This window comes from Lolium perenne, chromosome 6 (assembly GCF_019359855.2).
Source record: "Lolium perenne isolate Kyuss_39 chromosome 6, Kyuss_2.0, whole genome shotgun sequence".
NCBI lineage: Eukaryota > Viridiplantae > Streptophyta > Magnoliopsida > Poales > Poaceae > Lolium > Lolium perenne.
The window spans coordinates 251,443,742-251,456,219 of NC_067249.2; the positions used below are offsets into that span (position 1 = coordinate 251,443,742).

The 12,478-nt window shown below is 38.5% G+C and overlaps 1 protein-coding gene across 1 annotated transcript; it reads left to right on the forward strand.

The window, feature by feature from the left end:
- The first annotated feature begins 9,042 nt into the window (after positions 1-9,042).
- Positions 9,043-11,808, forward strand: LOC127309137 (protein neprosin-like). The gene is made up of 6 exons (XM_051340107.2): positions 9,043-9,189; positions 9,689-9,769; positions 10,471-10,632; positions 10,725-10,778; positions 10,871-11,017; positions 11,263-11,808. The coding sequence occupies exons 1-6, from the start codon at positions 9,079-9,081 to the stop codon at positions 11,635-11,637; spliced, it is 930 nt and encodes a 309-aa protein (XP_051196067.1). The 5' UTR covers positions 9,043-9,078; the 3' UTR covers positions 11,638-11,808.
- The last annotated feature ends 670 nt before the right edge of the window (positions 11,809-12,478 follow it).

Here is a 12,478-nt window from a genome sequence, read left to right on the forward strand (position 1 = left end):
GGATTTGACCAAAATCTGGTGATAAGAGGCTCGTATTTAATGTTTACGTGTATGCCATGCAGGAAACTAAGCGAAGCAAATCCATCACCTTCCTGATCAGGTATAGATCAGGTGGCACGCCCTTGCACCAGCATCAGGACGTGCGTACCAGGAGCTTTGCGGGCCGTCGCTCGGAGGGACCAGGGCCAGCTGCAGCCCTAGGTTGTTCCCGGCTCTTCGTGTTGCCAGCCGTTGCTCGCCGGTGGGTTTCGGACGCCAACACATGAACCGTATAAAGATAAAATTGATTCATCTATTAATAAATGCGTTGTAGTTGAAACTGTTGATCATGTTATTCCTGAAGCTTATATTGAAAAAACTCCTTTCCCTGCTAAAATGAAGGAGTACTCTGTTATAAATAGTGCGGTTCATAAAAGTGAAAAGAAACCTATAGAACCTGAAGAACAAATAAAAGTTGAACCTGCTGTTGCAGTAGTTAAAGATCTTGTGACTGAAAATGTGGAGGATGGTCATATTATTTTCTGTGAAGATGCTTCTAATATTGTTTCACATCCTAATAAGGCCAAGAAAGCTAGTGTTCCTATGCTATCTGTTAGAATTGGTGATCATTGCTATTATGGTTTATGTGATATTGGTGCAAGTATTAGTGCTATTCCTTATGAGCTTTACACGGAGATTATGCATGAAATTGGTTCTTGTGAACTTGAAGATATTGATGTGGTTATTCAGCTGGCTAATAGAGAAACTATCTCTCCAATTGGTATTGTTCGAGATGTGGAAGTTCTATGTGGTAAGATTAAATATCCTGCTGACTTTTTGGTACTTGGTTCTGCTGCTAGTGAATATTGTCCTATCATTTTTGGTAGACCTTTTCTAAATACTTGTGGAGCTATTATAGATTGCAAGAAAGAGAAAATTTTGACTAAATTTGCTGGTGAATCTTATGAGTTTAACTTCTCTAAATTTACCAAAACTCCTTATAAAATTGATCCGCCTAATGATGATTTTAAAATGGAACAGTGTGCATCTATTGTTCTTGTTCCTAATAATCCTTTGCAGCAACATTTGGAGAATAGCGAGAGTGAAGTTTTTAGGCAAGAAAGAGATGAGCTTGATGAAATTTTTCTTCGCCAACCTATTCTTAAGCATGATCTACCGGTGGAAGATCTGGGTACAACACCGCCACCAAAGGAAGATCCTGTCTTTGATTTAAAACCATTGCCTGATAATCTTAAATATGCTCATATTGATGATAAGAAAATATATCCTGTTATTATTAGTTCTAAGCTTTCAGAGTTTGAAGAAGAAAGGCTATTGGAAATATTGAAGAAACACCGAGGTGCTATTGGCTACACTCTTGATGACTTGAAGGGGATTTCTCCCTCTATTTGCCAACACGCCATTAATATGGAAGATGATGCGAAGCCTGTTGTTGAACCTCAGCATCGCCTAATTCCTAAGATGAAGGATGTGGTAAGCAATGAGGTATTAAGACTTCTTGAAGCTGGTATTATATATCCTATTGCTGATAGTAGATGGGTTAGTCCTGTGCATTGTGTTCCTAAGAAAGGAGGAATGACTGTTGTGCCTAATGATAATGATGAGCTCATACCTCAAAGAGTAGTTGTAGGATATAGAATGTGCATTGATTATCGAAAAGTTAATAAGGTTACTAAAAAAGATCATTACCCTTTGCCTTTTATTGATCAAATGTTAGAAAGGTTATCTAAAAATACTCATTTTTGTTTTCTTGATGGTTATTCTGGGTTTTCACAAATTGCTGTTAAAACTAAGGATCAAGAGAAAACCACTTTCACTTGTCCCTATGGCACTTATGCTTATAGACGTATGCCTTTTGGTTTATGTAATGCTCCTGCTACTTTTCAAAGATGCATGTCTACTATTTTTCATGGCTTTTGCGAGAGTATTGTAGAGGTATTCATGGATGATTTTTCTGTCTATGGGAATTCTTTTGATAATTGCTTGCGGAACCTTGATAAAGTTTTGCAGAGATGTGAAGGAACTAACCTTGTTCTTAATTGGGAGAAATGCCACTTTATGGTTAATGAAGGAATTGTATTGGGACATAAAATTTCCGAGAAAGGTATTGAAGTTGATAGAGCTAAAGTTGAAGCAATTGAGAAGATGCCCTATCCTAGGGATGTTAAAGGTATTCGTAGTGTTCTTGGTCATGCTGGGTTTTATAGGAGGTTTATTAAAGACTTCTCCAAGATTTCAAAGCCTCTTACTAATCTTCTTCAAAAAGATGTACCTTTTGTTTTTGATGATGATTGTAAGGAAGCTTTTGAAACTCTAAAGAAAGCCTTAACAACTGCTCCTATAGTTGAACCTCCTGATTGGAACTTACCATTTGAAATTATGTGTGATGCTAGTGATTTTGCTGTAGGCGCTGTTCTTGGACAGCGAGTAAACAAAAAACTGAATGTTATTCATTATGCTAGTAAAACTCTTGATGCTGCTCAAAGAAATTATGCTACAACTGAAAAAGAATTGTTAGCTGTAGTTTTTGCTTGTGATAAGTTTAGATCTTATATTGTTGATTCAAAAGTTACTATACATACTGATCATGCTGCAATCAGATACCTTATGCAAAAGAAAGATGCTAAGCCAAGGCTTATTAGATGGGTACTTCTGTTGCAAGAATTTGATTTACATATTGTAGATAGGAAAGGTGCTGATAATCCTTTGCTGATAATTTGTCTAGATTGGAAAATATTGCTTATGATCCTGTTCCTGTTAATGATAGTTTTTCAAATGAGCAATTGGCTGTAGTAAAGGTGAGCTCGCGAGACAGTCCTTGGTATGCTGATTATGCTAACTTTATTGTTTCCAAGTACTTGCCTCCAAACTTTTCAGCTCAGCAAAGGAGGAAATTCTTTTATGACTTGAGGCATTATTTCTAGGATGACCCACACTTATATAAAGAAGGAGTGGATGGTATTCTGCGAAGATGTGTTCCCGAATATGAACAACAAGAGATATTGAGTAAATGTCATGGTAGTGTTTATGAAGGACATCACGCCGGAGATAGAACCGCGCAAAAGGTTCTACAATCAGGTTTTTATTGGCCAACTCTCTTCAAAGATGCAAGAAAGTTTATTTTATCTTGTGATGAATGCCAAAGGGTTGGTAATATCTCCAGACGCAATGAAATGCCTATGAATTATACTCTTGTTATTGAACCGTTCGATTGTTGGGGATTTGACTTCATGGGACCTTTTCCCTCTTCAGAAGATAACACTCATATACTTGTTGCTGTTGATTATGTTACTAAATGGGTGGAAGCCATACCTACAAAAAGTGCTGATGGTGAGACCTCTTTAAGAATGCTTTTAGATATTATTTTTCCTAGATTTGGAATTCCTAGATATATTATGACTGATGGAGGTTCTCATTTTATTCATGGTGGTTTTAGAAAAACTCTTGCTAAATATGGTATTAATCATAGAATTGCTTCCGCTTATCATCCTCAAACTAGTGGGCAAGTAGAATTATCAAATAGAGAGATTAAATCTATCTTACAAAAGACTGTTAATAAAACTAGAAAGAATTGGGCTAGTAAATTGAAGGATGCACTATGGGCTTATAGAACTGCTTATAAAAATCCCATGGGAATGTCACCTTATAAAATGGTTTATGGGAAAGCTTGTCATTTACCTTTAGAACTAGAGCACAAAGCCTATTGGGCAGTTAGAGAATTAAATAAAGATCCTAAACTTGCCGGTAATAAGAGGTTGCTACAATTGAGTTCTCTAGATGAATGGAGAAGTGAAGCTTATCAAAATGCTAAACTCTTTAAAGAGAAAGTTAAGAAATGGCATGATAGAAGGATTATCAAAAGAAAATTTAATATTGGGGATAAAGTCCTATTGTATCGGTCTCGTCTCAGATTCTTTGCAGGGAAATTACTCTCGAAATGGGAAGGACCATATGTTGTTGAGGAGGTGTATCGTTCAGGAGCAATTAAAATTAGCTCTCTCCAAGGCAATGCCACGCAAGTGGTGAATGGACAAAGACTCAAGCATTATATCTCAGGTGATTCTTATAATGTAGATGTTGATGTTATTCGAGTGGAAACACCGGAGGCCTTCATCAAAGGACAAATTGACAGTCCGCCAGAACTCGACTTTGAATAGGTAACAGTACTGGTAATAAAAAGTTCGCAATTTACTCTCCGAACAATGTTTTTGCTATTTTTGGAAAATATGAAAAATTACGAGATCGAAACGGAGTGGAGGAGACGCACGAGGGCGTGCCCCCATAGGCCGGCGCGGCCTGGCCTTGGCCCGCGCCGCCCTATGAGCTGGCCGCCTCGTCGCCCCTTTCCGACTCTGGTTCGACCTGGTACTTTCCTTTTGTCGTGAAATTTTTTGCTATATAATCCCCCGGACCCCTGGAGGCCCGTATATCGTTTTCTCGACGTGTTTTGTTTCAAGCTGTTTCTGCCAGGATTTGCCTCGGATCTAGAGCCATCATGTCTTCGTCGGAAACTCCGAAGGACAGCCCCTGCAAGGACGTTGACAACTTGTACATGGAGGAGCTGAGGATGCACCCCAAGGAGTTGCTGCTCGTTGAGGGAGAACTGTAGATCAAGGATGTCCAGGGTCCTAAAGGAGAAGGAAGCTTGGAAGACAGGATGGAGAAGCTAGAACAAGAGGTCTTCAAATACAAGAAGATGGCTGAGCGTGAGGTGGATATTTTCCACAAGATTGTGTCTGAACTCATTGCTGAACACGAGAAGGAAACTGCAAAGCTATGGGGCGACATCCTCTCACTTCACGACACCACCAACAAACTCCAAGCTCAACTCTATGACGTTCAGAATCAGAACTGTGAGTATGAAATCAGGTTTAAACACATAAGCCATGCTGCTAGTTTCAGGATTCCCGAGACCAAGATGTCGTTTGTTGATGGAGAGCCTCTTCCTTGGAAGTCTGATGATGGGAGTTCATCACCACCATCGCCGAAGGAGTAATTCATCATCGGTATTGGCATCCCCTTGGTTTGTTCCAAGCTTGGGGGAGTGCCACGGTATCACATCATCACTACCTTTTACTTTTTACTGTCAAGTAGTGTCATATCATGAGTAGGGAAGTTATCATATAAGATGGGTTGCAGTTTGGGGGTATCTCTCCTTAGTTGGTTGTCTGTGTATCCCTTGGTGTGAGTTATCGTTATGGAATATTAATGAGAAGTCTTATCATTTACATATTGCACATCTTATTTCAGTTTGCAATCTCTACTTTATGATTGATCTTGATTTTAGTATTGGTATCACTTTGGGAGCATTGAATAAATCTATTTGGTTTTGGCAAACTTAGCATTGGTCAATAGCAACAACACTTTGAGGTTTAAGTAGAAAAGAGAAATACATGTAGTTGTTTCATTGTCTTTCTTTCTTGTTAGCTCATAGCTTATTATTCTGAAGTTAAAATTGTTTGTGCTTACAAGGAAGATGCATGATTGTTTCTATCACATGTATATTTGTTTGTTTCCTTCAACTCTTATGCTTGCTAATTAACCTTGCTAGCCAAAGACCTGTACTGAGAGGGAATACTTCTCGTGCATCCAAACCTTAACCCAAACCTATGCCATCTGTGTCCACCATATCTACCTACTACATGGTATTTCCTGCCATTCCAAGTAAATACTTCGTGTGCTACCTTTAAACAATTCAAAATTTACTATCTCTTATTTGTGTCAATATTTTATAGCTCATGAGGAAGTATGTGGTGTTTAGCTTTCAACATTGTCATTTACTCTTGACGGACTTTCATTATGGACTAGTGGCACATCCGCTTATCCAATAATTTTGCAAAAAGAGCTGGCAATGGGATTCCCAGTCCCAAATTAATTAATCTAAATAGACACTCCTCCATGGTATGTGATTGTTGGACGGCACCCGAAGGATTCGGTTAGCCATGGCTTGTGTAAGCAAAGGTTGGGGGAGTGTCATCATAATAAAACTAAAATAAAAAAAGGCACTCCTTCATGGTATGAGATTGTTGGCAGGCACCCGAGGATTCGGTTAGCCATGGTTTGTGAAAGAAAGGTTGGAAGGAGTGCCACATAAACATAAAAATAATTCATGGGAGCCGCTCTTGAAAGTCCGGTTGGCGAGGTAGTTAGTGTACCCGCTACCAGTCGTTGACAACAACAAACACCTCTCAAAATGTTACTTTTACTCTCTTTATATGATTTCAAAACTGAAAAAGCTCTAGCACATGATTTAATCCCTGCTTCCCTCTGCGAAGGGCCTGTCTTTTACTTTATGTTGAGTTAGTAAACCTATTTCCCTCCACCTCAAGCAAGCATTTGAGTAGTTGTGATCAAACCATTATATTGTGATTTGCTTCATCATGTCTTTTACTTTTCCTTGTTTAGTACAAGTTTTATCTAAATGAATATAGCTTTGCAAGTTATCAATGATCATGAGGAGACCATTATGATTGAGTATGCAAGTTGTGCCATATAAACTTTAACATGAGAGCGCTGCTCAATAAGATAAGTATAATTGTTAATTGTCCTCTGACCAAGAACGAAGTTTGCCATCACCAACTATGATTTCTTATGCACCTTTATTTGTGATTACCTTATACTTGTTTCAAGTTGAGTTATATGAGGAAGTTGTTTACTAGAATGTCTTGTGTGAATGAATATGATGCTTCTTGTCCGTATTTTATTTATCGACCCTTCACTCCATAAACATGTGGTCTTGTTTACCGAGTTCAGTTTCGCTTGGGGACAAGCGAAGTCTAAGCTTGGGGGGAGTTGATACGTCCAATTTGCATCACTATTTTATATCATAATTTACTGTTATTCATTGATATATTTCATATTTGAACATAATACTTATGTTATTTCATCTATTTTGCATGTTTCATGATTATTGGAGGATCGAGCACCGGAGCCAGGATTCTGCTGGAAAAAGCACCGTCAGAATGCAATATTTCGGAAGATCAACAGTTGACGGAAATTATACCAAAAATCCTATTTTTCCAGATGAGGAAGTAATCCAGAAGGGGGAGTTGAGGGGACCCGAGGTGGGCCCACCCCATAGGCCGGCGCGGCCCAAGGGCTGGCCGCGCCGCCCTGTGAGGAGGGGGCCCACAGCCCCTCTCGCCTCCTTTTCTTCGCGAAATCCTTCGTCCCGAAGACCTAAGCCCCAGAGGATACCTCATGAAGAGTTACAGCCGCCTCTGCGGGGCGGAGAACACCAGAGAGAAAACAGCTCTCCGGCGGGCTGAGATCCGCCGGGGAAATTCCCTCCGGGAGGGGGAAATCGACGCCATCGTCACCGTCATCGAGCTGGACATCATCTCCATCGCCATCATCATCATCATCACCATCATCACCTCCATCTCCACCGCTGGACATCGTCACCGCCGTAGTAATTTGGGGTTTGATCTTGATTGTTTGATAGGGGAAACTCTCCCGGTATTGATTTCTACTTGTTATTGATGCTATTGAGTGAAACCGTTGAACCAAGGTTTATGTTCAGATTGCTATCCATCATCATATCACCTCTGATCATGTTCCATATGATGTCTCGTGAGTAGTTCGTTTAGTTCTTGAGGACATGGGTGAAGTCTAAATGTTAGTAGTGAAGTATGGTTGAGTAATATTCAATGTTATGATATTTAAGTTGTGGTGTTATTCTTCTAGTTGTGTCGTGTGAACGTCGACTACACGACACTTCACCTTTATGGGCCTAGGGGAATGCATCTTGTACTCGTTTGCCAATTGCGGGGTTGCCGGAGTGACAGAAACCTGAGCCCCCGTTGGTATATCGATGCAGGAGGGATAGCAGGATCTAAGAGTTTAAGGCTGTGGTTAGATTTATCTTAATTACTTTCTTGTAGTTGCGGATGCTTGCAAGGGGTATAATCACAAGTATGTATTAGTCCTAGGAAGGGCGGTACATTAGCACAGGTTCACCCACACAACACTTATCAAAACAATGAAGATTAATTAGCCGTATGTAGCGAAAGCACTAGACTAAAATTCCGTGTGTCCTCGAGAACGTTTGGTCAATATAAGTAAACAAACCGGCTTGTCCTTTGTGCTAAAAAGGATTGGGCCACTCGCTGCAATTGTTACTCTCGCACTTTACTTACTCTTACTTTATTCAACTGCTACATCAAAACCCCCTGAATACTTGTCTGTGAGCATTTACAGTGAATCCTTCATCGAAACTGCTTGTCAACACCTTCTGCTCCTCGTTGGGTTCGACACTCTTACTTATCGAAGATGCTGCGATACACCCCCTATACTTGTGGGTCATCATAAGCCTTCAAATAATGAATTGAGATGCCTAAATAACTGATATGAATCTGGACAATCCCACAGCCAAAAAGATCAGCATATTGGGTTGCATGTCTTGTGCCTCACCGAATCAAAATAATTAATTTTTATGGAAGTTAATTTTAAGATCTCATATCTTCTCGAAATCTATAGAATAATTTAAGATTTCTTGATTTCTCAAGATCATGCTCCATAAAAAATGAATAATAAATAGTCCACCATATCCACAAGATGTGAAACTTTTAATTTGACCATAAACTTTATGCCTCCATAATTATAGTTGGCATATGGGCGATCCTGGAAACTTTTTATGATCCAAAACAAATCTTAATTCGTTGTGCCAAAGAAATTACGCCTTAAACATAGGAATGGAGGGGGTATAAGTCATGTAGTTAACTATATTAGCTATACCTGGAAAGCTTTAAATAGTGGCTTGCTAAAATTGAGAACATGGAGACATAATCTAAGCTGGAGTCAAAATCGTTTTAAATGGGGACAATGCAGATCAAGTACATACTAATGAACATTGATTGAACACTTAATATTTATCCATATCAAATAGAGGATATGACATAAATCATCCATTTGTTGGACATGTTTAAATGTCCAGTGAACCGCCAAGGATATGAGTTTAGAACTTCCAAAAAAGAACATGGCATTACTCTATATATTCTCTTGTGGAAATAACATACCGCAAGCCAGTAGAGAGCCATACAATTCTAAGTTCTTGAAGGAACACACTTCCGTGTACCGATGGGTTGTGGTTATGTTGTCTTGCCAATTTTATTGTGCTTTTTATTCGCACCTTCCTACCACAGTTTGGTTGAGCCAATAGATGGTGGTAGTAATCTGACTAATGAGAAGGTATGATTCGACATATGAAATTATTTTCAATTCTTCCATGAACCACGTTCTTGTATATGTTGGGCTACTTAACAATGATTACTACTCCTTATCCATAATAAGTGTCGGGGTATTATGGATTGGAGGGAGTATCACAAACTTAGTAATCCCTAACTATTCTTCTTTGTGTTGAGATAATGATGACGTGGATGAAGAAGATGGTACCAAAAAATAGATATTGGGTGCATGTGTATAGTTATATATGATTATTTAGTCACAACAAAATTATTCGTTATATATTCCCAATTTAAAATCAGAGAAGTAGATGGTGAAATAAGAATAGTACTCTGATCCCTTCATCCTGGTAAGGATGTCGTAGATTTTTCTAAATTTGGATGTATCTAAACACGATTTAGTGTGTAGATACATCTTAATTTAGAAAAATATGTGACATCCTTTTTGGAACGGAGGAAATAAATCAATTGTTCTAACTGGCCAAAGTTAATTATGTCGTGTGCAGAACACTACTCTCTCGGTGCCTAAAGCTTTCGGCTTCGTCCCAAGAAAATTTATAGATGGTGGAGGCAACACTATATCTCATGTATCTCTCTCTCTCTCTCTCTCTCTCTCTCTCTCTCTCTCTCTCTCTCTCTCTCTCTCTCTCTCTCATAGCCATATAATGTATTTGCACTATTCCATGAGATAAGTCATTGATAAATAATAATTTGAATTTACATGCATGAATGACTTTTACGTACTTCCAATAGTTCTCTAAAGGTTGTCGTATTTTTAAAATGTACACATTCAAAACAAAACTTTGAGAAAAACTACTTTCGGAAGACACTTAGAATTCTCAGAAAAATAATATACTGTCAATGTAAATTTAGCAAGAAGTGTATGCATATGATCTTCAAGTGCATAATCCAAAAAAAAATTGTGAAAGTTTGCATAATAAATATTTCCTAAGTTTGGCTTTATCTATGTATGAAACGATAGGTTTAAGAGAACAAGGAAGAATACTTGGTGAAACTAAATTCTAGGTATCACTTAAAGCAAATGACACACCCAGTTTTAACAATACTTTACAATGTTTTATTTAAAAAATTATCTCGAGAGGCAGAGATCCGTGCTTAATAATCAAGAAAAATAGCAATACCTACTTAAGGAGAAAATTGGGCGAAAAAAACACAAATGCATATACCTGATCACATGATCTAATTAGGAGAGAATTGTGTACTGTTTCTAGTGTTTATAGTTTTTCCTGAATGGTTCACTAATTTGAACTAGTTTTTGTATCACTAGTACGCAATGTGGCACACAGGGCTAGGGAAATACTATGGTCTTCGAGCTGAAATAAGTGTATGGGGTTCGCCAGATCAACAATACTCTCAAGAGTCTGGAGCAGCCATACAGATGTACTGTGAAGATGCGGGACATTACAGCTTAATTGAAGCTGGATTTCATGTGAAACATCGATTACGCTTATTCTAATAAAATAAAATGAATTTTAAGAAACTAGTACTAGTACTTCAATTACATGATGGTTTGCTTTGCAGGTTTCCCCGTCTTTGTACCATAATAGAGATGTTCGCTTCTTTACATACTCAACAGTAAGCATAGGCCATGCTATTTTATATGATACATAACATCGAGGTTTATTTTTACACCCACCTAACAAATGGTTCTGTGTGTAATTTCTCAGAAAGATACTAAATCAGCGGGATGCTACAACTCAGATTGTGCGGGATTTGTTCCCGCAAAAGGAGCCGCGCTAGTGCCTGGCCAAGCAGTTGCTCCCCCCTCAATTTATGGCGAAGCTGACCACTACGCCAGGATTAGCTTAAACGAGGTGCCCCTTTTGTTCTTGTAGATGCTAATACATCTCTCTGGAAATCGCATTTGATCATATATATACATGTCCCATAAAAGTATATATACGTGCGCCCTTTTGTTCTTGTAGATGCTAAAGGTTTTCAGGGAAAGCATATTCTGTTGCATTCTTTACTGGTTTCTTTATAAGTGCATTATTATATCTTGTTAATTTACCATAATTATTGTTTTTGACCACCACCCGTTGATTATTTTTTTTCATAGGATCCAAATTCTGGGGAATGGGTGTTGTACCGGCACGATTTAGGAGAACCATCATTCTTGGGGCATTTTCCAAGAGAGTTTTGCCCAACAAAATCACGCATACAAGCGTTAACCGGATTCGTGAATTACCTAAAAACCGCATCGGGTCCTCCAATGGGCAGCGGTCACTTCCCTGATGATATGGACGTAAAGAGATCGGCGTATTTCAAGCATGTAAAGATGTACGACTCCGGGGGTCACGCGTGGGACCCACATACCACGCGAGTGATCGATTTTGTTGACAAGCGGGACTGCTACCGGGCAACTGGGTTAGTTATGGACTTCAATAAGGGCTACACGTTTTACTATGGTGGACCAAGTGGTTGTGTTGGTTGATAGCACAAGTTTTTGTTGCTTCTTGTGGTTCAATAAATTATAAACTATGACCCTTGATGTGGAGAAGTTGTTTCTTGTTCTATCTAATTTGAAATAAAGGAAAAAAAATTAGCATGTTGAATTGATTAAGAAAAAGATTGCCCGGTTATTCAGAGGACCGAACAACTTCATCTCAAGTATTTCTTATACTCCCGCGATCCATAGTAAGTGCTAGACTAATCACAATGTATAGAAGTATCATGTGTATGATACTGATATATTTTATTATCTCCACAATGTATAGAAACATCACTCCCATATCATGTACTATTATCATAGCCTACTTATATTAATTGATTTGTAGAATCTCAATGCAATATATGTACAAGATTTATTTGATATTAAATTTTCTAGTACTAAGTGCTATTATACGGTATCTACCTATTTGCTATTAAATACATGTATAAGATTTATTTGATATTAAATTTTCTAGTACTACGTGCTATTATACGATATCTACCTATGATACTACTATCATCTCGAGAAATTCGTCTTGGCTCCCGGGAGCATTTGCTCCCGGATTTTTGGGGAGCAAATTTTATTTTTCAAAATTTTTCAAAAAATTCCGAAAAAAATCATGCACGTAGCTGACCATGGCACGCACCACCTTGTGAAATGTCGCTGCGAAATGTCATCGTATGCGTCCTGGACAAAAATGACAAATTTCCAGATCTGAGATTCATATTTTTGGATCTCATTTCATGTCAGAAATTTGTCATTTTTATCCAGGGCGCATACAATGACATTTTGCAACGAAATTTTACACGGTGGTGCGTGCCATGGTCAGGTACATGCATAATTT